At 53.6% G+C, this 25,950-nt stretch overlaps 1 protein-coding gene across 2 annotated transcripts; it reads left to right on the plus strand.

The window, feature by feature from the left end:
• Window positions 1–687: 687 nt before the first annotated feature.
• STRA6 (signaling receptor and transporter of retinol STRA6) lies at window positions 688–24,349 on the plus strand. Of its 2 annotated transcripts, XM_087824368.1 has the most exons (18): window positions 688–1,411; window positions 6,595–6,661; window positions 6,985–7,070; window positions 8,234–8,373; window positions 9,025–9,048; window positions 9,229–9,395; window positions 10,799–10,921; window positions 13,086–13,153; window positions 13,326–13,402; window positions 13,682–13,743; window positions 14,655–14,817; window positions 18,365–18,440; window positions 19,630–19,763; window positions 21,177–21,294; window positions 21,377–21,478; window positions 22,220–22,383; window positions 22,696–22,845; window positions 23,544–24,349. In XM_087824368.1, the coding sequence occupies exons 1-18, from the start codon at window positions 1,302–1,304 to the stop codon at window positions 23,711–23,713; spliced, it is 2,001 nt and encodes a 666-aa protein (XP_087680494.1). In that variant the 5' UTR covers window positions 688–1,301; the 3' UTR covers window positions 23,714–24,349. The 2 variants fall into 2 exon arrangements, with proteins under 2 accessions (XP_087680494.1, XP_087680488.1); XM_087824362.1 differs by having other exon boundaries at window positions 13,326–13,743.
• The last annotated feature ends 1,601 nt before the right edge of the window (window positions 24,350–25,950 follow it).

Here is a 25,950-nt window from a genome sequence, read left to right on the forward strand (position 1 = left end):
TTCAGGGGTCCTGACCCCCACCCAAGAGTAGAGGCTTGAGAACTGCTCTCTGCTTTCCTCTACATCTTGCCCCCCACCCTACCCCCACCCCCTGCTTGAACGAGGGGGAAAGGAGCTGGTGGGTATGGGGGGCAGCTTCTCAGGGGAGGCAGGGTAGAGAGGTACCCCAACCCTCTGCCCAGGCCCTGTCTTCCTTGCCCTCACCCCACTCCTTGGAAGGAGCAGGAAGCAGGTGGAGTTCTTGCCTACCCATGGGTCTGGTTCATGTTTAAAGGTCTAATCTTCATCTTGTGGGGGGTGAGTTATCTCCTTGTGAAATCAAGTTGGAAAAACAAAAATGTTTTATCAGTGAGACCATGTTGCCTCTTTCATGGAAACCAGAGAGAAGGAAGGAACAGGCTCCCTCCCTGCCTCCATCCTACTAGCCCAATCTGTCTCCTTGGGTTGCTAAAATGCCAGATTGCCAGACTGGACTTGTGTGAGCATGGGACACTACAGATGTGGTGGGCAAAGGTGTGGGAGCTTTGGGGCAGGCGCGGAAGGCAAGTACTTGTGTTTGAAGTCAGGTGCAGGTTCCTCCTGGCCACACCCCTTGAGGCTGGGAGCCAGTGGAGATGGGGCCTCTTCCCTGGGGGGGAGGTGTCTTTGTTAGGACTGTGGTGTGTTCCTACCACTGAGGCCCAAAGAGGTGGTCTAGAGAGAGCCTGAACACAAAGGAGGATTGGGCTGAACCCCAAGAGCAGGAGGGGCCAGGAGTCCAGCTGGGAGGGTCCAGCAGACGTGCTGAGCCCGCCCAGCAGCCCGCCCACTCTTTCATCTCTGCAACTCCTTCCTCCTTGGCCCTTCCTTGAGCCTGTGTCTGTGGATTGGTCTGGATGGGTTTGAGGAAGGGAAGGAAAGGGGGTCTTTTTGGGCAGCTTGGATTGGACAAAACTTCTTTAAAAATGGCCCTTTGAGCAAAAGCCTGCTGATGGTCAGTCAGACAGATAGACAAGAGCTCAAGGACCCCAAGAGAGCACTACTCTCAAGGGGATAGCTACCTCCTGCAGCTCGAGGCAAGACTGGGCGGGAGGCGACAAGAAAGGACAAGAGAAGTCCTTTCCCCTCCTCCTGTGCCAGCCACCCAGGCCCTCACTCCCAGACTGGCTTTTACCAGAGAGCTAAAAGCAAGAAAGTAACCTTTGGGATTAAAGAGAAACGTTTCTTTGTTTGAGTTTCTTTCTTTTTCCCCCTAAGCCTCTTTTCACATCTATAGTGGCATTTTTCCTCTTGTCTGGGGGCCAGAGGAGAAGAGCCAGAGAATGTCCAGAGCAGCAGGGAACCAGACCTCCCCTGGGGCCACAGAGGACTATTCCTACGGAAGCTGGTACATCGATGAGCCTGAGGGTGGCCAGGAGCTCCAGCCTGAGGGGTAAGTGGAACCCCTGGCTTTGTGGCCAGCAGACTGAGGTGTGGCAGAGATTACTGATGGGAGGTTGGGGAAGACTTGTGCAAGGACTGCTAAAATGGGCTCTGCCACTCATTTGCTGTGTGACCCTTGGCAAAGCACAGCCTCTCTGGGCTTCAGTTTCCTCATCAGTTACATGAGAACAGCCCTTGCCCATGTGTTAAGATACCTGAGGTGGGGACCTGGCCAGCCTAATCACCTAAAAAGCACCTGTGAGGTGTGTTCAAAATAGATTCCTGGACCCCATCCTTAGAATGGTAACTCTGGCTTGTAGCCAGAATGGAGAGTGCTGGGTGAGTGGTTGAGAGGAGTTGGGCCTGCCTCAGAGGGGTTACTGGGCCCTGCGGTGACCATCTGGGTGTGGTGTTAGCATCAGGTTTTCTGGACAGGCTCGGGGGAGGGGGAGGTAGAGAACCAAAGAAGAAAGCCTGGTGGGGAAGTCCTTGAGGAAACAGGCCACCCTGTTTTCTTTGGCTGGCCTCAGAATCTGTGAAGATGAGGAGGCCCTGTTCCTTTCAGCAGGAGTGCTGGGGTCAGCCAGGGGAGGGAGGCTGCCTCAGCGCAGCCCAGTGTGCCCTGAGGTGTCAGGCCACAGCTGCCTTTTCCCAGACCATTTCTATCTTTGTTTAGTCTGGGCACCCTTGTAGGGGAGCTGGGCCTCCTTGTGCCCCCACATGCTGCAAGGATACTTCACCTGTGAGGGCCCAGAGCCCAGTTGTCCCCTTGTTGTTCTGGCCCTGGCCCCATCCCCCACCTCCTTGCTCTATCTGAGGGTTGGGGGAACTGGAAAGGTGAAGCTAGGGGTTGCTGTGCCAGATGTGTGCACATCTGTTCTTCATCAACAAGAAACTGGAGGAGAAATGCTTGTATTATGCTTCCTCGGGGGCTGAGGCTGTGGCCTGGCCAGACTTGAGTTACCAGGCAGGAACAGAGGCCCACCCCAGCCTGGGGGAAGGAGCTGTTTGCAGGACTCTGGGCTCTGACCACAGGAAAAGCAACCTTGCTGTCAGCAAGACTGTGCCCCAACTTTCCTTCTCTGGCTGACCCTGCTGCATATGTATAGAGTGGGAAGAGCAGCAGAATGGGGAAGGGCCCAGGAGCCCCAAGAAGACACAGACCCTGACCTGGGTTAAGGCCCTAATATGAAGCTGTGACCTTAGGTGCCTCAGGATCTGGTCATTGACTGAGGCCAGGCGCCTGGGGCCAGCTCTGTGGCTGGAGTATATGGCCCTACAATAAAGTTGGTGTGTGGTAGGGACTGGGGGGTCGGGAATACGGCTTCAAATGTGGGTGGCATCTAGAATGTAGAGCTCCCTCCTCCCACTGCAGAGAAGAACCTATTTACTTAGCCAAGCCAAGTCAAACTGCCTGCCTCCTCTCCACCACCCCCTCAAAGGTGGAAGCATGAAGCAGGTAGCCCAGGGGAATCCCACAGGGTGAACTTGGGCTCACCTCACCCTATGTGAGTCAGACACCCCAGGGAGATGGGGCACCAAAGCTTTGAGGAGCTCTGACAGTGGCCGCCTTCTGTGCCTCTGTGTGCCCCAGCAGGCTTGGGAGTTGGGGTTGGCAGGCACTGCTGACAATGCCTGGGATGAACTCAGTCTCCTGCTCACACTTATCCATGTGCCCCTATGGTGCAGGGACCTGGTAGAAGAGGTCGGGGTGGGGGGTGGAGGGGTGAGTCACATGGGATGGGATGCATCATCTGGGGTCTTCCATGGGCGAGGGATTGATCTATGTGGGCTGAGCTGACCCTTCGATCCCCTATTATGTGCCCAGCTTGACATGTGCCTGTGTGCTATCTACCCGTCATCAATACTGAGCATCCCAGCCAGAGCCTGGAGACACAAATATGCCTGTTGCAGCTGCCAAAGATGTCACTCACCTCCCACGGCTTCAATGGGCTGCCTGGAAGGTGGAATCGGAGGCTTCCCTCACAGACTCCCTAAGTGTGGCCCAGGCCAGGGTCATCTGCAGGCTCTTCTCCTGTGGGTGGGGGAAGCCAGGAAGCAGGGCTCCAGGGCTACTGGGACCTCACCCCCCAGACCTTCACCCAGAGCAGTCAGCCTTTCCCTCTCACCCACAGAGATGTGTTCTGCCCTCCCCTCTGGATGGGGCCCTTTGAGGCTCCCACTCAGAGTTGAATTCTAGAAATAGTTGTCTGGTTCTTCCTCTGTCTCATTGCCCTCACCACACTTCAGTCTGGCCTCTGTCCCTCAGTGTCTAAGACCAAGCCTCAGCTCCTTGGGCTACATTTGACTCCCATGCTCACTCCTTGTCTTGAAATAAGGCCTAAACCCTGGTCATTCCAGAAACTTGCCTCCTTCTGCTCTTCCATGTCAAGGTGTGTGTATTCTCCCTTCTAAATGCCTCTGAGATAGCCTGCCTTTCCACTCCCCAGCGACTAGATGTGCCGAACCATTTGAAAATGCTGGTACTTGACTGTTTCTGATGTAAAGAAATGGCAGTTTCATATGGTTCAACTTAACTTCTCACGTCTCAGTCAGATGCAGTGCTGGAGCCAAGCAATCTCAATTCACATCCTGACTCTGCCACTTTACTAGCTGTGTGATTTGGGCAAGACACTTAGCCTTTTTGAGACTTGGCCTTCTTGTCTACACAAGGGGAATACTAACAGCACACACCTCTTGGGTAATAAATGAGTTAATCCATGGAACAAACAGTGCCTGGCACTTAGTCAATGCTTAATAAGTACTAGTTATTGCTGTTATTTATATTCAAGTCTAACAACAGAAATCTCCTAAAATGGCCATGGCCTGGTGGCTCTGTTGGTTGGAGCATCATCCATACACCAAAGGGTTGTGGGTTCCATTTTGGTCAGGGCACATACCTAGGTTGTGGGTTCGATCCCCGGTCGGGACACGTATGGTAGGCAACCGATCGATGTTTCTCTCTCTCTCTTCCTTCCTCACTCTCTAAAATCAATAAAACAAAACAACCAAACATAAACAACACCCCCACTCCCCATACTCTCAGGTGAGGATTTAAAAAAACCCAAAAACTCCTGAAATCCAGAACACTGCCCTGCTTAAACACCCTTAGTGGTTCCCTCCCATGCCTGTTAGAACCTGCCCTCAGCCTGCCCTCTGGGCTACAATCAAGCTGGAAACCTTACCTAGCTCCAGCCACACTACCCACTGCCTGTTACTCTGCTTCTCTGTGCTCTTCCCTCTCCACAGAGCTCCCTTTCCCCTTCTTTGCCTAAAGAGATGCTAACCATCTTTCAAAATTAGAGCAAATTACCACTGCCTCTGACACCTTACCCGAAGTTCTCTCCCTCCTCTGCATCCTTTAGCATCTGCTTGTGCCTCTTCCAGGATCAAGCTCCCCACCCTCCCTGAGGTGGTGTTCTCTGCGTCTGTCCCATTCTGTCTGTCTCACAGCACAAAACACGGGCCCATGAGCCATCAGCCAAATCTCTGTTGCTCAGACCTCAATCATTTGAGGGTCTGTGAGCCTCAGCCAAACTGAGCTAAGAGGTGGATGGGGAACCCAGATGGTACAAAAAGGGCCAGGGGTTCCCCAAGATAGGGCCTAGAGAGGATCCATAGTGGTTGGTGGGCATTTGGTTTGAGGTAAGTGGGAAAATGGCCAGGGCCTTCCAAGGACAGTTTTATGAGCCCCTGCCTTGGTTAGCTAGTATGGGGGACAAATTTGAGTAGGACCCAGTATGATGAGTAGATGCACACTGAGAGGGCCTAGAAAGGTGGCTCTGAGCTCTTGGGGCTGAGAGGTGTCCTCTCTCACCCAAACCCCCACCCCACATGCTGGGGTAAGGGGCCTCAGAGTTGGAAATGGGGAGTGTAAGGCCTGAGCTCAGACAGCAGAAACCTGATTCCCTACATGACACATGCCCTACCCATGAGTACAGTTCTGCTTTTGGGAAGAGATCAGCTCTGCCCTGGCCAAGAAATTGCATAAAACAAGACTTATTCTGTCTCTCCACCCCAATGACAAACCCAGTGACTAGGTTCTTTTCTACTTCTCACGCTCTGGGATTTTCTGAGAGAAAGCAAGGTCTGGGGAGACTGGGCTATTCCAGAGGAGTCATAGGGCTCTAAGCTCACCCTGCTGACAAGGCCTTGGGGGTCCTCTTTTTCACACAGCAGGAGGGTGCCCAGGTGGTTGGGTGAGCCTCCTGAGCAGGGAAGGCCCAGCTTCAGCATCTTGCTGGCCTTGCCCTCACCGGTGTCCTCCCGGCCTCTAGCTGGGCAGACTCAGAAGCCTCCTCCTCAGGGACCCAGTCCTGTCTGCTCTCTTAAGTCCAGTTCCAGCTCTGAGCTCAGGGCTCTTACCCCTTTCTTTGCCATGACCCAGTTGGGGAAGTAGAAGCCTTTGTTGTGCCCATTGATCTCTTCATCTCCACCATGATCCTACCTCTGTATTCAGCTATGGAGAGAGCAGGCCCTCTGCCAGGCCATAGAGAGCCCTTGTGGTAATTAGAAACAGGGACCCCCATTTAGATGAATGCAACTAATAGGTACAGTGCTTGATGAGCAGTGTGGCCTGGATTTCAGACCACATTCATTCCCTTGGCTGAGCATCCTTGTGCAGTGTGCAAACTGCCCAGCTGTACGTGAAAGCCCTTAATGAAAGGGAAATGGGAAGAGACATAAATCCTGAAGGACCATGGAAGATCATTCCAGTCAGACACAGACCAAACTCAGATACCAGTAAACGGAGGGCAAATCGTAGGACCAAACACTTGATTGTTTGAATTAGGCAGTATGCGCAGCCACAGTTCTGAAAAGAGGCCTGTGAAGCCTGGAGCAACCAGGAAGGCTTCCTGGAGGAGGGGGAAGTAATCAAGTGGGCCTTGAAGGATAGGAAGGATCTGGGTGAGAAAGAAGAGAGGTTTAGCCCAGCTGGCCCAATCTGTTTCTCCCTAATCTCCCCCCGGGAGCTCCTGGTCTCCTTTAACCTTGGAATCTCAGACTTGGCACACCATAGAAGCATGAGAGCCCTGGAATGACCCTGAGCAGGTGGAACTGGGCAGGTTTGTGTAAGAGAGATCAGAGAGTTGAGAAGGTGGAGCCCCAGTGTAGATGGCCTGAAACCCCAGTCCTGGTGGCATGCCTGGGGGTCCCTACCCAGGCATGACCCAGTCTTCACTTGATCTGCAGGGTAGTGCCCTCCTGCCACCCCAGTGTGTCACCTGGCCTCCTCCATACCTGCTTGGCTGCGCTTTCGGTGAGTCTAACCTAAGTCCAAACTGGCTTGCAACCTGCTGCCAGCCTGCCTAAGGTGACTTGTGTTCCATGCTGGGGCTGATGAAGGGGGCACCTGGTGGCCCAAATGTGGGAGGGGGTTCTCACAGGGTGGGAATGCAAACCAGGATGCAGGACCAAGTTCAACCTCTCGGATTTTTGTCACCTCTTGGCCAGTCCCCAAGATGCCACATGAATGTGCACAAGGGAGTAAGGGGGTTTCCTGGTGACTGAGGCCAAACCCTCAGATTAGCTCATCAGGGAAAGCTCGGGCACCCCAAGCCCTCCACTGTGCTCTCCTTTCAGATTCTTGTGTTGCTGCTGCTGGCCCTGCTGGTGAGGCGACGCCAGCTCTGGCCCCACTGTGGACACAGCAGGTCCGGGCTGCCCAGGTTGGTGCCATAGCCTGGGCACCCCTACTCAGGGGGCCCAGCTGGGGATGTTATGTACCTAGAAGCCAGATCTGGCCTCAGAAAACTCCCTTTTCTCTCAGCCTGGGGCTCTTCCCATCCCTACCCAGATCTCCAGGTTTGGTCAGGACCACTAAAGGGAGGGGAAGGAACCCACTCAGGTTTACCTGCTACTGTTCCAAACCCCAAGAAGCCATGAACCCAACAGGGTCCAGCTCCAAGACATACTTCATCAGGTCGTTCATGGTCTGGACAGGCCATGACCACTCCACACCATTGTGACCCTAGTTTCCCCTGAGGATTTCTCCTGGACCCTGATGCTAAAGGCAGATTTCTGAGGGACTTTCTCCCCCTGACTCTTCAGTGCTGCAAGCCCAGAGCATGGGAGAGGAATGACCCTCAAGAGATTACCCTGAGGAGACAGGACTGGTCAGGCTTGTGTGGAAGAGACCAAAGAGTTGGGGGAGGTGGAGCCCCAGTGTAGGTGACCTTGCATCTCAAGCTAGGGTTGCACACCAAGGTGGGTCCTAAATTCTGGTGTTGTGGGGAACTAGGGTTTCTGCTCTGACTGGGGAAGGATTTGGGATAGTGAAGCAGGATGGAACTGTTCGGGCATGAGAGCAAGATGGACCATTGAAAGAGGGTCTTTCTGGCCTGCCCTGAGCCCAGAGAAGTGACACGTGGGACAGCTATGTCCTCTGTATGCCCTCTGCCCCAAAGCCACACTCGGGCCAGGGCGTTGGCCATTGTGCAAGGATGTTGTGACTCTCTGAGCTCTCTGAAGGTCTGCCAGCCCAGACAGAGCAATTAGTGTGGAGGCAGCTGTTTCCTGGATTGTCCAGGGTGGGTGGAGGGAGCTGTGCTCAGACGTGTGTGTGTGTGTGTGTGTGTGTGTGTGTGTGTGTGTGTGTGTGATGTTGTTGTGTTGGAGGGGATGTTCCCAAGTCACTTTGCCACCGGTCCCAGAGCTTGGTGCATAGAAGGTGTTTGTGGAGTGAATGGATGAAGGGCTGCCTTTTTCCTGTTTGGAAAGTGGGCTGGAAAGTGGGAGTGACTCTACTTCCCGTTTGTGGAACATGGCCTGAGGTAATGTGAGTACAGAGCCTGAGCAACTCCCTCCTGTTCTGTGCCTGCCCCTGCACCAGCCCAGTGGATTTCTTGACTGTGGATGGGCCCTGGACTGTGCCCGTTGCTATCTTCATGGTCCTCTTCAGCTCCTTATGTCTGCTGCTCCTGGCTGAGGCCCCGCTGCCCTTCCTCACCCTGGCTTCACCATCCAGCCGAGGTACCCAGTGCAGCTGAGGCCTGGGCCTGGATTGATGGGATGGGTTGGGGTGGGAATCTGGACCATCAGGTCAGGGTTCTTCTATAGTGAACCAAGTTGCTCCCCACTTCAATCATGAGCCCTTGCCAAGAAGACACTGTCCTCTTACTCTTGCCACTGTCCCTCCACAATGCCTGAAGCCTCCCTTTGTGGGTCCCAGCCATTGGGTCAATACTGCCCTCTTTGCTTCCTCTGTTCTTATGCAAACCCCACCCCCAGGAGGGAGGGAACTCTCTTGTTCATAGGTGCAGTCTGAGTCCCCCAGACAGCCCAGCCCCCTGTGAAAATGAAAGAGGGTGGGTGGGGCACAGGGAGGGGTCCAGGAGAATTGAGCTAAGCTCAAGGAGGTGATGGTAACAAGTACAGCTGCCATCCAGAGGGGCCTCTGTCCTGTGACATGACCTCCTTAGATCATCCGACCCTCACAGTGACTCCACAAAATGTGGATATTAGCCCCACTCTATAGTGAAGGATGCTGAGGGTCAGAGAAGGAGACAATAATAAAGTAGTAGCTTGTATATTTAGTACTAACTTAGACACCATGCTGAGCACTGTATGTAGACTTTCTTATTTTGTCTTTGCTAATTTAGTACTATTATTTCCATTTTACAGATGGGGAAACTGAGGCTCCAACAGGTAACTGGCTCAAGATCACAGAGCTGATACTAGTCAGAGTCTGGATTTGAACACAGGGCTCTTGCCTGCTGAACCAGCTGAGGGACTTGGAAGATGGAGGCATGAGAAAGGCCTGGGTGGACTGGATTCAACCCACACCTGCCCCTTCATCATTTTCTCTCTGTCCATCTTGCTTTCTAGGACCCTGGAAGATGCTGGCTCTGCTCTATTACCCTGCCTTCTACTACTCCTTGGCTGCCTGTGCCACAGTCAGGCATGAAGCTTCACACCTGCTCGGCAGCGCACTGTCCTGGGCTCATTTTGGGGTCCAGGTCTGGCAGAGGGCAGAGTGTCCCCAGGTGCCCAAGGTAACCACTGATTCATGATGGCTTGGGACAGAGGGCTTGGAGGAGCTGCTTGCACCAGCATGGCTCCTTTCATCTCTGTTTGTATGCTGGGCTTTCCTGCCACCTTCCACTGTAGACAGGATTCCACTTTGTTAAAACATGCTGTTCTACGCAGCCCCTCTATAGGACAAGGCACTGGGCCAGCCCTCAGGGGCTTCTAGTCTGGAGGGGGTAGGGAGGAGACAGGGGGAGAGGAAATGGAAAAGGAAGCCCGAAATCCCCCCATTGTTGATCCCCTAGCCTTCTGTTGGCCAGGCTGGAGTGGGAGTGAAGACAGATGGAGGATGGCAAGCACTGAGGAGGGGGATGGTGTCAGAGGGCTAAAAAGAGAATTCCAAAACCTTACCAGTTCACTTGCTGTTGGCTGAAGATATGAAGCTGCCCAGTTTAGAGCTCAAAGGGTGGAGCTGTAGGATTAGGAGTTGGACAACCCATGTTTGAATCCAGCTTCACACACTCATTCACTCATCCATTCATTTATTTAACAAACATATTTGAAGCACATAGTCTATACCAGGGACATTTCCAGACACTAGAATATAGCTGTGAACAAGGCACACAAGGTCCCTGGCATCACAAGAACTGCTATTTCAGAAGGGGAGACATAATAAACAAACAAACAAATGCACAAAAATGATGCCATGTGGTGCTAAGTGCTTTGAGGAAACCATGTCACCTTCTGAGACTCAGTTGCTCCCCTGTAAGTGGAGTCGATATTGCCAATCCCTCAGGGTAGAGGTGGAGATTAGCCAGTTTCTCTGAGAGCAAGGACTTGATTGGTCTCTTTCACTCCCCAGAACCTGGTACATACTAAGCTCTCCATAAAAAGGCATTGACTAGCTTATATATGAATATATGAGGGGCCCAGCCCCGAGACTTCAGGGACAAAGACCTCAGTGCTAGGACGTGGGGCATGTACCTCCCTGATGACCAGGTTGCAAACTGTGCATAGACAAAATTAGGCCTTTGTCTACTTTTCAGGGACCTGTGTCCAACGTGCCAGGAATGTAGGAACACAGAAAGTGGATGTCTCTGTTTCAGGCCCCACTGTAGCCCCCTGGGTGGGGAGGAGAGGGTTACATAACCTCCTCCTTTTGAAAGGCTCCTCCAAGGGCCGTGGCGTCCAAGAGCCTGGGGAAGGAGCAGGCATCTTTGCAGGGCCTGAGAGGTGAAGTGGGAGTGACTGTTCTGAGTACCCTGCCCTGGTTGGGGGTGGGTGGTGGTAATAGAACCAGAAGCCTTCCCATGGCACTCAGACTACCCTCAGAGTCCTGGGTGAGGTTGGAAGGGAAATGGATCCTGGCCTTCAGTTGTGGGTGGGAAGGCAGAAAGTACATGTGTCTGGTGTGTGTCTGTCCATCCAGATCTACAGGTACTACTCCCTGTTGGCCTCTATGCCTCTCCTTTTGGGCCTTGGATTCCTGAGCCTTTGGTACCCGGTGCAGCTAGTGAGAAGCTTCAGCCACAGGACAGGAGCAGGCTCGGAGGTAAAGGGGCTGGGCTCCCCTGTCTGTTGGTCCCCTATATGTGGTGATGCTTGGCGGAGGACCCAGCAAGTAGCAGGTCTCAGAAAAGGTTTGCTGAGTTGCCAAGTAACTGATTAGCCCTCTCTCCCCAGGCAAAGGCTAGACCAGGCCCTGGAATAGCACCCAGGGTACCCAGGGCACCGAGCTATGTGCACAGTAGGGACTCAACAAAGGAGAACTTGGCCAGAGACAGTAAGTCATAGCTCTGGTTCTGAACCACTGGGGTCCAAATGGAGACATGAGACAGGTCAGGAGCCTTGTCTCCGCTAGGAGCTCTGCAGAGGCTAACATGATCCAGGAAGCACTCAGGGCAGAATCACATAATGAATCAATTCTCAGTTGGCTAATGTCAGGTAAAGGGGAGGGCTTCCTGGAGGAGGTAGACTTGAGAAGGGGCCTGAAGGACAGACAGGATCTGGAGTGGGGAGAGAATAAGGAGAAGGCATTGCAGGCACAGGAAAGAGCATGAGTAAAGGGGCAGAGATGGGTTGGGTCTGTTTGGTTCATGCCTAATTTGCAGCACACAGCAGGTCTTAGCACATAATAAACATTAAATATTTCTGAAGTTTTGGGTAGATGGATGGGCACATCGTGTCAAGAGAGAAGTCTTACAAGATATGGTAGTCTTATTAAGAAGACTTCTACACACCTATCAAGCACCGGGCCAGGGGCTTGGGGCTGTGCCCTCAGAGCTGACTCAGAGCTGGGTGCCTGACACCCAGGAGCTCCCAGTATGCTGGGGAAGATGGTTGCGCAGCACATGTTTACAGCAAGGTGAAAAGTGCAACAGGGGCTCATCCAAGTGCACAGGAGCGCAGGTGGAGGCGGGGTCAAGTACTCTTCCTGGTGAGAGAGGAGGAAGAGGGTATTGCTCACAGAAGCCCTTGAGAAAGGCTGAGGACACAGAGGCAAAAGGCTGGTTATCCTTGAGCTGGGAAAGGTGAAGGAAAGGCTTCAAGGATGGCATCTAGGACAGAGAGCAGGTAGGTGGTGGTTCCAGTTGCTCACACATGGAACCCTGGATGAAAGCAGTTCAGGGGACCATGCGTGAGAGTCTGGATCTTAAGGGTCTGGTGGGCAGCTGGACCATGGCCTGGAGCTCAGGACAGGGGCTGGGGCTGAAGCCCAAGAAGGAGTGAGGTCCCCAAGGAGAAATGGAGGATGAGGGGAGCAGAGGCCAGATTGGGCTCAGGTTCTCAGGGGCCACCCTGGGTCCCCGTGGGCTCACCTGGCTGGGTTTGGTTTTCATATAGCAGCAGCAGAGTTCTGAGATTTGTCACTACTCTGAGATTTGTCGCTCTTTATACTCTAGGGAAGCCTGTTGTCCCCTCATTCTTACAGCTGGCTCAGAAGAGGGGAGCAGCTCCCCAGGATACACAGTGCACCAAGCACAGCTCTGCCTCCCAGAACGCCCTCTCCTCTTCCAGGCATCTTCTCTGCCTCGCCTCTCCCCTTATTGCATGCCTTTCCTCTTGAGGAGACTTGGGAGAAAGAAAATCCTCTTTGGCCCTTAATCAAAGAGGTTTAAGCCTCAAAGGACACAGTCAAGCTTTGAGCTGACTCACACCTGTCCTGGATCCCAGGGTTGCTATGGCAACAGGTGACAATGGCCTATATTCTAATAAGGGGGGCAGGGACCCTGTTCCCATGGGTCTCTGCCACTCAACAGTCAGCTTAAGGCCTGGAATGTGGCTTAGACAAATCCTGTCACCCTTGTGATCTCCCTTGAGTAGAAGGAGAAGCCTGGGGCATCTGACCTGGAATGGCCCCATCCTGTGTCCTGATCAGGGATGTGCCCATGGGACCTAGGCTCCCTTTGCCCATTCTCAGTTAGCAGAGACCAGGAGGCCAAGAGGGAAACAATGATGAGAAGGTTGGAGATAGACCTTAGGAAGAACTTCCCAGCACTGAGTGTTCTTAGATAGGAGACCAATTAATTTTGTATTTGGGGAGGAAGAAAGGGCAGTGTTGGGCGACATGGGCCTCATCCCACAGGTTGGCCCTTCCCTGCACTCTACCACAACCAAGAGGTTTTTATGGAGCACCTCCTGGGTACCCACTGTGGTACCCTGAGCCAGGGTCCCAGGGACGGCTTGAGGCGGGTCTCATCTGTCTCTCCCCACAGAGGCTGCAGAGCAGCTATGCTGAGGAATATCTGAGGACCCTCCTTTCCCTGAAGAAGCTGAGAAACAGGTGAGGTTCTAGGCATACCCTCTGGGCCAGTGGGCAGGACTGGCTAGGCAGGCTTATTTGGGAGGCTGGCACTGGGCAGGCTGGTGAGGCAGAGATGAGGAATGAACCAAATTCGGGGGCTCAGGGCAGGGGCTTCCCCTGAGTCTCCCCCATGTCCTGGGTATTTCTGCAGCTGCCACACATCCAAGTATGGCTTCCTGTCCCAGGCCTGGATCTGCTTCAGACACTATGTCTACATTCCACAGCAAGGTATGGAGTGGGGGGCTGAGATCCTGAGTGACAGGTGGCCTCCCCCTTCCTGTGCACAAAGGAGCCATGGTGGGAGGTCAGCTCCTGTCACCCCCACAACTCTGTCATCAGGAAGAACAACCCGCAACTTGGGACAGAGGAAGCCCCTGGCCTGGCCTGGCCTTGGTGGTCCAGAGTCCTATGAACCTCGGCCCTTTTCCTGGGCCCCTGGGAAGGTGTGGGAACTCCTGGGCCTGGGTGGTGCTAGGCTCACCATGCCCCTCTTTTTGGGGACTGCAGGATTCCGACTCCCACTGACACTCGTGCTTTCAGCCACCCTGACAGGGACTGCCATCTACCAGGTATGTTCTGCCTCTGCAGTGCCATTTGCCTCCAGACTCCCAAGCCTGGATGGCTCAGATCCTGCTCTCCGAAAGCGTGGCCCACAATCCTGTCCAGCTGCTTCTAATATCTTGGGAACACTGGCCTATTCAGAGGGAGGAGGTGTTAACTCTTGTTGGGCTCACATAGAGTCAGAGCATGAGTTTTGGAGTCACATAAACAAGGGTTTAAATCCTAGCTTCATTATTTACCTACTGTGTGACCTTGCACAAGTTAGTCAACATCCTTAAACCCATTAGCACAGCTAAAGATGGAGGAAATTACCTTCCTCTTTGGGAATTTGGGAAGACTTAGTGAAATAACACGTTTTTGATAAATTCCCACCAATCCTAACCCCCCCCCCCCCAAACAAACAAGCCAAAATCTTAGAAGGTAGGTATGATTTTTCTCCATTTTACAGATGGGAGGAATTGAGGCTTAGAGAGGTGAATTTGACTTGGCCAAGTTCATACAGCTAATATCTCAGGGCAGCCAATGTCTGAATCTAGGCCTGTTCGGCTTCGGTGCCTCTGCTCATTTACAGGACACTTTGCTTTCTCCAACTTGGAAAAATTGGAAATTTTATATTCTGAAGTTTTAGATAGATGACTAATAGATGGACAGATAGGTGTAGATGTACAGTTGTGCTGCCTGAAAGCACACCCGTGGCCTGTTAGCTAAAACTGGATCTGTTTGTAACATGCTGGTTGCAGGCATGAGGACGCTGCTCTTGGGGGCAGTTCAGAACACTGCTGAGTGCCAAGAATGGCCATGCAGCCAGGGTACTTGCCCTTGAGTCTCACCCTGTGACTCAGAAAACACTTTTTCTGGAATGGGAGTGACTGGTTCCACACAGCCAGACCCTGCCGCTCTCATTCTGGGCCTCTTCCAGGTGGCCCTGCTGCTGCTGGTGGGTGTGGTACCCACCATCCAGAAGGTGAGGGCGGGGATCACCATGGATGTCTCCTACCTGCTGGCTGGTTTTGGGATTGTGCTCTCAGAAGACAGGCAGGAGGTGGTGGAGCTGGTGAAGTCCCACCTGTGGGCTCTGGAAGGTGAGGTCCCAGAGGGCCCCTGAGGGCCTGCAGCAGGGTGGGGGGGGGGTTGTGAGCTGGGTGGGATGTGAGCTGGGTGGGATATCTGAGGTGCGTGCCCTTGGGCACATTCCTTCCCCTCTTTGGGTCTCAAAAGCCTCATCTCCAAATTGGAGGATGGGGGCTTGGAGCTTCCAGTCCCAAATCTCTGAGACCTGAAGGGGTCATCTCAGTAACCCCTCATCAACTTGTGTGGTGTCTCCCACCCTCACCCCCAGTGGCTTTGCCTAGATGGGGAAGGCCATGGTGTGTGTGAGCTGAAGGGATAGCCTCGGGGGCCTTTGCTGAGGGTGGGGAAGAAGAGAGGAGGTGGAGCTGTGGGGACTGAAGGAGCACCAAATTTTAAGTTCGTTCTCACGGCGGGTGGGTGGGGTTGGGCAGAGCAGATGCTTTCTCCTCCCCACTCCCTATCCTCCTGGGCCACCTCTTTTCTCCTTCTCTCCCTTGGCAATGTGACCCCAGGCTGGGGAACCATACCAGCCTCCCCTTCAGATGCCTCCTTTATCCTTTAGCTCTGTTACCTGCCTCCCCCACCTCCCAGACCCTCCCCAACAGCCCTGTGGAAGGGACTGAAAAGTGTCCCCACTTACCAATGGGGAAGGACTCACCTGAGGTTGTATAGTCAGGCAGAAGTGGAACCAAGAAAAAAACTCAGTCTCCTGATGCCTCTGCTGGGACTCTCTCCACCACCTTGAGACCAAAGCCTGGTGGCCAGGAGTCATGGGCCCTGCACTCCCTGCTGACTTGGCAGCTCCTGGCTGGTATGGGTACCCTGGCTCCTGAGGGGTAAGGTGATGGTTGGAGCTCAGGCTGCAAGTATTGCAGGTAGAGGTGTGACTGCTGTGCGGCTGTTCCTGACCATGAGTATCCTCATCCACAGACCAGGCATGCTGAGAGAGGAGGGGCAGGCGGGGGTGGGCAGAGGTGCATACAGTGCTGCTTCCTTCCCTGACACCACTCCCATCAATTTCCTGAGTGATTCTCCTCCCATACTGGAGGCTGCCCAGGAATTGCCGCTGAGGCCCATGAGCTAGATAGGTGACAATTCTGGGTGGGTGTAAATGACATCTCCAAGGAGATTTTCCAAGTAGGCTACAATCTGAGCCACAGGCAGGAGTAGACATGGCTTACATCAGTCCACATCCAAGCACAGGCCTCACAGCAGCCCTGTTAGGTTAACATCATTGATGCCATAGCTCAGAGCAGGAAATCAAGGATCAGAGGCAGGAAGTGACATGACCAGGACAAAGCATGCTGCTTCGGCTCAGTACACCTGGTGTTTATAATCACATGCTGCAGTTTCCAAGCCCAGAGGTTTCCACTTTGGATCTTCTCAGATGCAGGGACAAACAGCAGTATTTACTCTCCTAGCTTGCAGATGAGGAAAACTAAGGCCTGGGGCGTTAGAAATATGTCCAAAGCAGTCAGCAAGCCAGAATGGAATTGAGATAAGATCTGGGCTTTGGACCCTTTGGTCTGTTGTTAGCCTAAGGAGCTAATGCCATCTGAGTTCTGAGAGCTTGTTTTAGGGCTGCCACCCCCACCTCCTCAGTACCTGGCTAGTAAACCTGTCATTGTTCACACTGTGAGTCAGGCAGACTAAATTAGAATTTCTGCAATATCACTACTAGCTGTATGAACTTGGGTAAGACACTTCTCTGGATCTCAAATTCCCTATCTTCAAAATGGTGCTGAAGTGACAAAGGTAACCTTGTCTTTGAGGCTCTGGATCTGGTGGGGAATACAGATGGATCCACCAAACAGGTCCCAGAGGTGCAGTGTCCTAGAGGAAGCAAAGCGCAGGAAGATCTTACGGGTATCAGGATTAGGAGGGACCCAAGTTTAGAAGCAATAGAAAAGAGGTAGAGCAGGAGGTAGATGGAGATCAAAGCCCGGACCTGGGGCCCTGGGAAGGTTCAGCAAGCAGGCTCCTCACCTCCTGGCAGAAACAGTCTGAATGTACCATTGCTGGTGCAGAACTGGCTCCTGAAGGGCAGATGGAACAGGGCAAAACTGCATGCTCTGAGCTTTCTCCTAGCTTCACTTTTAAGAAAAGTGCCACCTCCTGCACCTGGAGGAGTGAGCCCAGGAGAGGCAAGGAGGCTCAGGTTTCTGAAACAGCTGTTCACCTAAGAATCACCTGGTAACTTTAAAAATCCCAAGGCTCAAGCCCCAGGCCTGACTTCAGAAAACCTGAGGATGGAGCCCTGGTGATTCTGATGTGAGCCTTCATTTGTTTGAGAACCACTGCAGCAGGCACTCTATACAGGTCAATTGGTTGATTGATTTCAATCAATTGCTGATTGAAATAAACCTTTAAGGCTCTGTTTTCTGAAAGCCCCCAGTACAGTGGTTCTCAATGCTGGCTGCATGTCAGAATCACCAGGGCTGTTTTTAGAAAAGCTAAGGCCTGGGTCCCACACCCAGAACTTCTGATTTAATTGGTTAGGGGTGCAGCCTGGGCTAGGGGATTTTAACACCTCTAGGTGATCCTAACATGCTGCCAGTGCTCAGCCCACTTCTACAGCACCTGTAGTTATGTGTAACTAGTGCTTGTCTTTTTCATGTGCATTTGCACCCTGCCCCACCCCGCCAGCTCTGCTTTGGTGGGAACCAGGAACACTTCCCAGGGCTGGCTGAGGAGATCATGGTGCAGGCACCCTGGGCTCTTTCTGGGTCTGCTTGGAAATGGCTACATGTCTGGTTCTATCACATCCTAGAGCGTGGCTGCTGGGTCGGACACTCTCTCCGAGTCTCAGCTTCTTCCTTGGTTCCATGTCTTCCATGCCTTTCCTGTGGGGCTGGATGTGGATGTGAGGTGGAAGCGGTGCAGCCTTCATCCCTGCTATGCTTAAATGCCAGGCTTGCTCACAATGCACTGTGCATTCTCTCCCAGCTGCTGGCGAGACAGAAAACTCATGATCTGTGCTCATGGCCGGGGTGGGCAGGGAGATGGGGTAGAGATGTGCAGCAGTGGTCACCTCCCCTCATTCTGATGGACTCAGGCCATACTGAAGTGAACTCACATCCTCATGGACTGAACAGAGGCCACTGACGCAGGCTGGATGGGGCTTCATGGCTCACATCATGCTGCGAGTGGGCAGCACAGCAGTGAGCCCGGCATGAGCAAGCTGAGGCTGGGAGATGAAATGACCCCTGAAGGCCACACGATCAGGGAGCAGTGGAGCTGGAGGCAGATGCTAGGTTGGGTGGAGTCTCTCACTGCGGGTCATATAGGAATGGATGAAGCAAGACCTGGGTGAGGGCCAAGTTTGCAGACTCAGAGGTGGCCTCTCCCCATCTCGGCCACCTATGCCACCTGGCACTATAGGCCAGCTGCGGTTGTAAACTTATACTGCGTCTGAGAACAGGGAATATGGCAAAAAGCTTCTGCTCGCTGTGGGGTGTGGGGCAGGGGTACCCCTAGGCTTACCCCGGTAATAACATGGAGGCTCCCAGGAGACCCTCCAGGCCTCATCTCCCACTTTGCTCCCTCTTCACCCTCTAGTTTGCTACATCTCAGCCTTGGTCCTGTCCTGCTCACTCACCTTCCTCGTGCTGATTCGCTCACTGGTGACACACAGGTTAGTGTTGAGCTCTGATCCTCAATGTAGATGTGGGGAGGAGATCAGTCTTATGAGCCTACAAGACCCCTGACTCAGAAGGGCCTGTGGGGAAAGCCCTCGGGCCAGAGGGAGGGAGGGTCTCCGCAGGCCCAGGTTGTCACTGAGCCCAGCTGCTCTGTGCTGGGCAGAGAAGGTGGGTGGTTCAGTCTGGGTGGGTAACTGTCTATGAATGATCTAGGGCATGACTGAGTAGGGGCTGGAGTGTGGAGTTTGCCTTCTGAGAGGGGGCCACCTGGGTGGGCTGGATTTGATAGAGGAGGCCCCCGGGAATGGGAGAAGAGGAAGGAGCTGAGGGAGGAAGGGCAGCAGAACTTTGTGAGCAACGGCACAGTAGCTGGGTGAGCCTGAATCTTGTGAGTGCCGGTAAGGAGATGGTCTGACTGGCATTGGGGCACTGGAGAGATTGTTATGGGACATTGAATGTCAGGCTGCTCAGCTTGCCTGTTCATGGTGAATGAAAAGGAGCACTGAGGAAATGCAAGCAGAGAGGGATAGAAGGTTCTAGTTGGGTGGGAGGGGTGGTCCAGGCCCTTAGCAATGTCAGAGAACTAATTCCTATACCCTGGACAATCATCAGGCCTCAGAGGTCCTGCCCAGGAATCTTTCCTCACAGGGTTAGCCCTACTTAGGCTGGCGTTCAAGGTCCTCAAGCTTCTGCTTTGAGGGACTATGTTCAGGCACATTCCTGCTTGTGTGAAGGAGGGCTATGCCATGATGGGTTGTCTCAAGAGGTAATGAGATCCATGTCACTAGGGGTACGTATGCAGGGTTCCATGGCCATAGACGAGGAACCTTGCCTCCCACCCTGGAGGCCAAGCTGCGAGTCACTTTCCATCTTTTCTGTTGCTTCTCACTTTTCTGACCTGGCGCACGTTGAGCCTTCTGCCTGAACTTGTCTCCCTAGATTCCCACCCACCAGCTTACTCTTATTCATCCTTTAAGGCTCTATTCAGACCTCACCTCCTTTAGGCAGCCCTCCCTGGCCTCCCAGGCTAGATTAGTAGCCTCCACTGGGTTCCTGCGGCCCTGGGCTTCCTTGTCCATCAGTTGAAATTAGACTGAGAGTTCAGCCAGCAGCTGGCCTCGAGGAAGAATTTAGGGAGTGTATGTGCTTCCTGAGATCCCTGTCTTTTCACCCCCATCCCAGGGCCAACCTGCGAGCTCTACACCGAGGGGCTGCCCTGGACCTTGGCCCCCTACCTCAGGGCCCCCACCCCTCTTGCCAGGCCATATTCTGTTGGATGAACTTCAGCGCCTACCAGACTGCTTTTACCTGCCTTGGTGAGCACCTCTAGTCCACCCTACTGGGCCTTGGCCAGCCCCAGACACTGACCCCAGTGAGGAAGGGGAGAGTGCTAAGCAGTTCCTGACCGCCCCTGGGGTCTGCCTGAGTTTGGGCAAGTTCTGGGGCAAGAGTAAAAAGAAGGACCTGCCTGGCCTTCCCTGCACTCAGGAAGCTCACTCAGGTGGGGCTGGGGGACACAGGAACTTGGGGAAAGGATGTCCCTAACATGAGCATGGTCCCTGGGTATCACCAGTTGTTTACGCAGGGGGTGGATCCAGGGCTGGAAGGTGGAAAGCTCAAGGAGGCACATTTGTGCTTGTATGAGGGAGGGCTATGCCACGATGGGCTGTCTCAGAAGGTAATGAGATCCATGTCACTAGGGGTATGCAAGCAGTGTTCCATGGTCATACATGGGGACTGCAAAGAGGGTCTTGCCTTGAGGGAGTAGGACTAGACTAACTCCCAGTACCCTCCCAGCTCCTAACTTTCTGAGTCTCCCTTGGGCACTGTAGTGAATAAAGCCCTCTGAAACGCAGTGGGCTGGGTCAGTGTTGCCGAAGCCAGGGCCAGACTTTTCTCCCTGCTGGTTCTTTCAGCTCTCACCCTACCCCCAAGAGGAGGGCAGAAGGGTGATCAAGGAGTAGACTTGATCATCTTGGTAGACTCTGTGCCTCCCAAGTCCTCCTTTTTTTTTTCCCCAATCCTCAGCCGAGGATATTTTTTCCATTGCTTTTCAGAGAGAGTGGAAAGGGACAGGGGTGGGGGGGGGGGGAGAGAGAGAGAGAGAGAGAAAGGAGAGACATTGAAGTGAGAGAGACACATCGATTGGTTGCCTCCTGCACTTGCCCCGACTGGAGCCGGGGATCGAGCCTGCAACCGAGGTACATGCCCTCGGCCAGAATTGAACCTGAGACCCTTCAGTTCATGAGCTGATGTTCTAACCACTGAGAAAAACCAGCTAAGGCCCAAGTCCTCTTGTACACATGATCTCACATAAACAATTAGCCAGCTCTTTCATTAGACAACTGTGGAACACCTACCATGTTCAGGACTCTGGCCAATAGGAATGCAAACATTAATTTAAAATGCAGTCTTGTCCCCAAGGACTCAGGAGCAATTGGGGGAAAATAACATTTACAAATCACCTATTGGTTTTCAAAGAGTTGCCACAGATATAATCTCATTGGGCCCTCACAACAGCTCTGTGTGGCAGGGGCCACTATTCTCATTTTACAGAAGAAAAAAAGCTCAGAGATGCAAAGTAACTTGCTTAAGGTGGCACAGCTAGGCAGTAGAGCAGGGATCTGAAACCAGGTTTGCCCGATTCCAAAGCCTTTGGGTTCCTGGGAGTGTCAGGGGTGGTCTAGGTCCTGCAGAGGCTGATGTTTGTTCCCTCCTCATCCTGGCAGCACTCCTGCTGCAGCAGATCATCTTCTTCCTGGGGACCATGGCCCTGGCCTTCCTGGTGTTTATGCCCATGCTCCATGGCAGGAACCTTCTGCTCCTTCAATCGTTGGCGTCCTTGTGGTGAGAGAGGCAAGGGGCTGAGGGCTCTGAGACCCTTTCCCAGAGGGCCACTAACAGTCACATCCTCCTACCCCACCTGCAGGCCCTTCTGGCTGACCTTGGCCCTGGCTGTGACACTGCAGAACATGGCAGCCCACTGGGTCTTTCTGAAGACTCACCATGGATGGCCAGAGCTGACCAACCGGTGAGGCAGCTCCTGGGCTTATGGCTCTTTCAGGCCCTTAGCCTCTTCTCCTTTGGTGTCTCTGGCTGTGCCCTTCTCCCTCCACTGCCATCTCTCCCCTTTCTCTCTCAGGGAGCCCAGTGGGTAGTAAACAGAGTTTGCCTGCCCCACAGAGGAAGGGGGAAGTGGCCCAGCCTACTCCACACACCTCTGTCACGGGGCCAGAGTCACTCCATGAATCTTTCCTGCTTTGGGGATCAGCACTGCTCTCCCCTGGATCCTCTGTGCCCTCCACACCACGTGCCTCCCTCTTTGCAGGAAGGTTAACAGAAACATTATTTCCCTGTTAGATGGCAAGGCTGTGAGTGGACCTTGACCTCCAGAAGAGACTCAGAGTCAGTAGACAAGGGACCCAGAGGTCTGGGGTCATAGAAAGATCCAGGTGGAATGGACTTAAACCCTAGCTCTATCAATGACTAGCTAGGCAGCTTTAGCTAAGTCACCCAATTTCTTTGGGCCTCAGTTTCCCTTCTATAGGATGGAGTAACATGGCCTGTCTCCCAGGGAGGTAGGGAGGGCCAGCTGGGTTGAGAGTTGGCCCAACACAGGATGGAGTGCATACTAGGTGTACTCAATAAATAATAGGTACTAATAAATACACAGCAGCTATGGTCATTTAGGTCTGACCTCATCTAGCCCCTAACCCTGAGGAAGCGGCTGTGGGGGGGGACTTGACTCAGACTGTCTTCTCCCCCACCCTAGCTGTGCACTCTACGCAGCCACCTTCCTTCTCTTCCCCATCAACGTGCTGGTGGGCGCCATGGTGGCCACCTGGAGAGTGGTGCTCTCTGCCCTCTACAATGCCATCCACCTCGGCCAGATGGACCTCAGCCTGCTGCCACCTAGAGCTGCCACTCTTGACCCTGGTAAGGTCACAGGGCAGGGGCCAGAGTGGGGGTTGCTCAGGCTGCCCAAGCAATAAAGAAGGGTCTGCCCTGACTGGGCCTGCTTTCAAATCTGTTCACGGAGGGTGTCTGGGACTGCCATGTCAGTGTGTGCAGTGGCCCCATGTGCACTGCATGTGCCATGTGCTCGGGTGTCTACGTTCTTGCATGCAGAGTATGCAGGGTGCCTCTGTGTGTGTGTGTGTGTGTGTGTGTGTGTGTGTGTGTGTGTGTGTTAGGGACTGTCTGTTCCCTCCTCCCTGAGCGCTGCCATCCCCCCCCCCCCCCCCCCAGGCTACTACATGTACTGCAACTTCCTGAAGATTGAGGTCAGCCAGTCGCATCCAGCCATGATAGCCTTCTGTGCCCTGCTCCTGGGAACGCAGAAGGCCCAGCCTCGCCTGGTCCCCCAGGATGGCCTCAGACTAGGCGCAGAAGAAGAAGGTGTGCCTTCCCATTGGGGGTGGGAGAGTTGAGCCCACCCATAGCTTCTCCCAAGAAGGAGGGACTCAGCCCTCCCCAGCATGCACCACTGAGGGAGTGCCAGGAAAATGCTCATTCCTTCTGTCCCTGGGCTGCCTGTGGGAGAGAGGAAGTGAGAATTTTCCTGATCCATTTTGGTAATTTTTCCCATCATGTGCATGCACATGTGCACACACACACACTTTCTCTCAGACTCCACAGGCATGCACATATCCATCCTTTCACACAGAATGAGACAGGCATCTCGTAAGGAGCTCTGTCATCCCCCCATCCTGGGCCACCCCCCACCTCTTCCTCTCAGGCAGTATGTCCTCCCCCTTTCCTTCTGTACTGTCTGGGAAGTGTGTAGTAGGGAGGGGGACACTAAGCTGGCTCCAGACCCATGCCCCAGCCCTGTCTCCAGTCCCCTTCACAGAGCTCAGCCTCCCCTCTTCTGTCTGCCACCCTCAGGATGACATCCTGAGCCTTTACAAATACTCCTCTCAGCTCCACACCTCTCTTGACACCTGGAACTCCAGTCTCACCAGCCTCCTCCACACACATAGGGGATTTTCAGACTGTGTGCATGCTAAGGTCAGGGGTGGGGTTGGGGGGATGGGGTTGGGGAGGTGGCTTGGCTGGATTTGCTGAGTTACTCACAGAAGGTCTCCCCCTCTCAGGGATGCAGTTGCTGCACACCAAGGACCCTGTGGCCAAGGAAACAGGGCCCAGAGCCCGCCAAGGCAAGGCTCGCTGGGGTCTGGCCTACACACTACTGCGCAACCCAGCACTCCAGGCCTTCCGGAAGAGGGCCTTGTCAGGCGCCCCGCCCAATGGCCCCCAGCCCTGAGGGTGGGGAATGCCAAAGCACATGTCCCCGTCTGTGCACGTGCTTCTCCTCTTCCCAACCCATCCCTTGCCTGGCTCTCCCAGCATCACCCCAGCCATGGTAGCCCTCTGCTTAGCACCAGCTCTGCCAGCAGGTTCCAGGATCAGGATCCCAGTGACCAGCCCCCAAGGCTGGAGGTCACTGTGGTTGAATGGAGGTCTGTCTACTCTGTGAGCCTTAGGAGGGCTCTAGTCTGCCCCCTTGGCCTTGGGAAGCCAAGGGCTGAAGAAAGCAATCGATAGTTTAGGCCCTTGGTCCAGGGGCCAGTGGAACCAGAAAAGCTACATCCAGGTCCCTCCGCATGATGGCCCTACTGCCAGTCTCCAGGGCCCTACTGAAGCCTCCTGCTGACCTCGGTTGGTAATTCAAGCTGGGACAGCCTCAAGCTCCAGCAGCCTAGGAGGAAGTCCGTGGGCTCCTCACTGACAACAAAGTCATAGCTCACACCAGGCCCCACACCGAGCTGTCCACACTTGAGAACCTGATACTTTTGTAGTTGGTATGCCTTTAGATATCATAAAAGAAGTTAGTGTACTCCCTGTAATTTACTCATCTTTGAGAAATAGTCCTCCGTAGGGGAGGGCCATGTGGGGAAAACTGCCCACATGGGGTTTATGGGGCTTGGGTGAGGTGGGGTATTCTGGTCACATGCTGGGCTGGGCTCCCCTGGGTTGGGGCAGAGAAGACCCTCCCCTTAGCAGCATCTCTTTGGGTGGTGGAGAGACTAGGGACCCTATGATGCCACCTCTGAGCCGTGTGGGCATTGGCTTTAGGAGTAGGACTTATTCTGAGCCCTCAAGAATGGGTAGGACTTGGGGAGCAGGAGAGATTTAAGGAAGATGGGAACGCAATGTGAATTAAGGTGTGGAGGTGGGGGAATGGTCCTGATGGAAGAAGATGGAGAATGAAGAGGGGGAGGGTAGCGGGGAGTGGGAGGAAGTGTCCCTTTCCCTGCTAGGACTGGTGGAGCTGGGGGGCTGTGTGGGTGAGGGTGTGGGGTTCATTGTGGGGCTGGGGCTAAAAGGGTGAGGCAAATGTGGCCACTCCACAGATCAAGATCAGTAGGGCCTCAAAAAATGTCTGAGCAATTAGTGAAGACCAACTCTCCCTCCATGATCCCACAGCCGAACTCAGCCCCAAACACACATGAAGCCAGGGGCAGGGCCAGGGAGCTGGAACCCACCTTCGAGGCTGCCTGTGAGGAGGGCAAAGAGGGCAGGCTCTGATCCCACTGCAGCCTGTGAAAAATGTCTTCCAGGTCCTGTGTCAGTGACTGACATGGTCACAGGGATGAGGAGGCAGACTGGGCTTCTGCCCTTAATAAGGAAGCAGTCACAACAGAATGTGATTAGGCTGGGACACTGGATACCCAGGGCTGTGTGAGCCACAGGAGGGGAAGCAGGAGGCAGGGCATCCAGGAAGGCTTTGTGGAGGATGTGGTACCTGAGCTGAGTCTCGAAGGCTAACCTAGGCAAGTAAGGAACGGGAATGGTGTCCAGACCAAGGGAACAGCATGAGTAAAGGTGCAGAGGGCAACCCATCACAAAGCTTTTAGAGAATAGTTAATTAGTAGTTCTAAGAGAGGCAGGGGTGGGTGGGGGACCTGGGAGAGCCAGTCAGAATGGCCATGAATAGTTGGTTGGGGAACTCAGAGCTTTACCCCAGGGCAGTAGGGACCATAAGGCAAGAGGGTAGCAGTTAATTCAGAACACAGCTATTCCCCAGTCGCCCCTGACTCAGGTCCTAGGTCCAAGTCCTACTCCAAGAAGCCAGGCCTGCTCAATTGTAAATGGACTTAGAGATATCAGAGGTACATGTCAGGTTAAGATTATCAAGCCTTAGCTAATCAGAGTCAACTGGACCCTTAAGCATTACCATGTCCTACCCCATCTTTTTTTTTTAAATTGTACTCATTCACTTCTTTTGTTCAGAAATATGGCATTTTAATTCTCACCCAAGGATATGTTTTTATTGATTTTTTAGAGAGAAGGGAAGGAGAGAGAGAGGGAGAGAGGAACATTGATTGGTTGCCTTTTGGTGTGCAGGATGATGTTCCAACCAACTGAGCCACACCAGCCAGGGCCTGTCTTGTTTTCTAAGGAAATTAAAGCCCATAGATGGGCAGTGACTTATTCCAAGTGGCACAGCACAGGGGCTCGGCTCCCTCCTGCTGCTTTCCACCAGATATGCAGTCATCT

This window comes from Miniopterus natalensis, chromosome 1 (assembly GCF_054644295.1).
Source record: "Miniopterus natalensis isolate mMinNat1 chromosome 1, mMinNat1.hap1, whole genome shotgun sequence".
Classification (NCBI taxonomy): Eukaryota; Metazoa; Chordata; class Mammalia; order Chiroptera; family Miniopteridae; genus Miniopterus; species Miniopterus natalensis.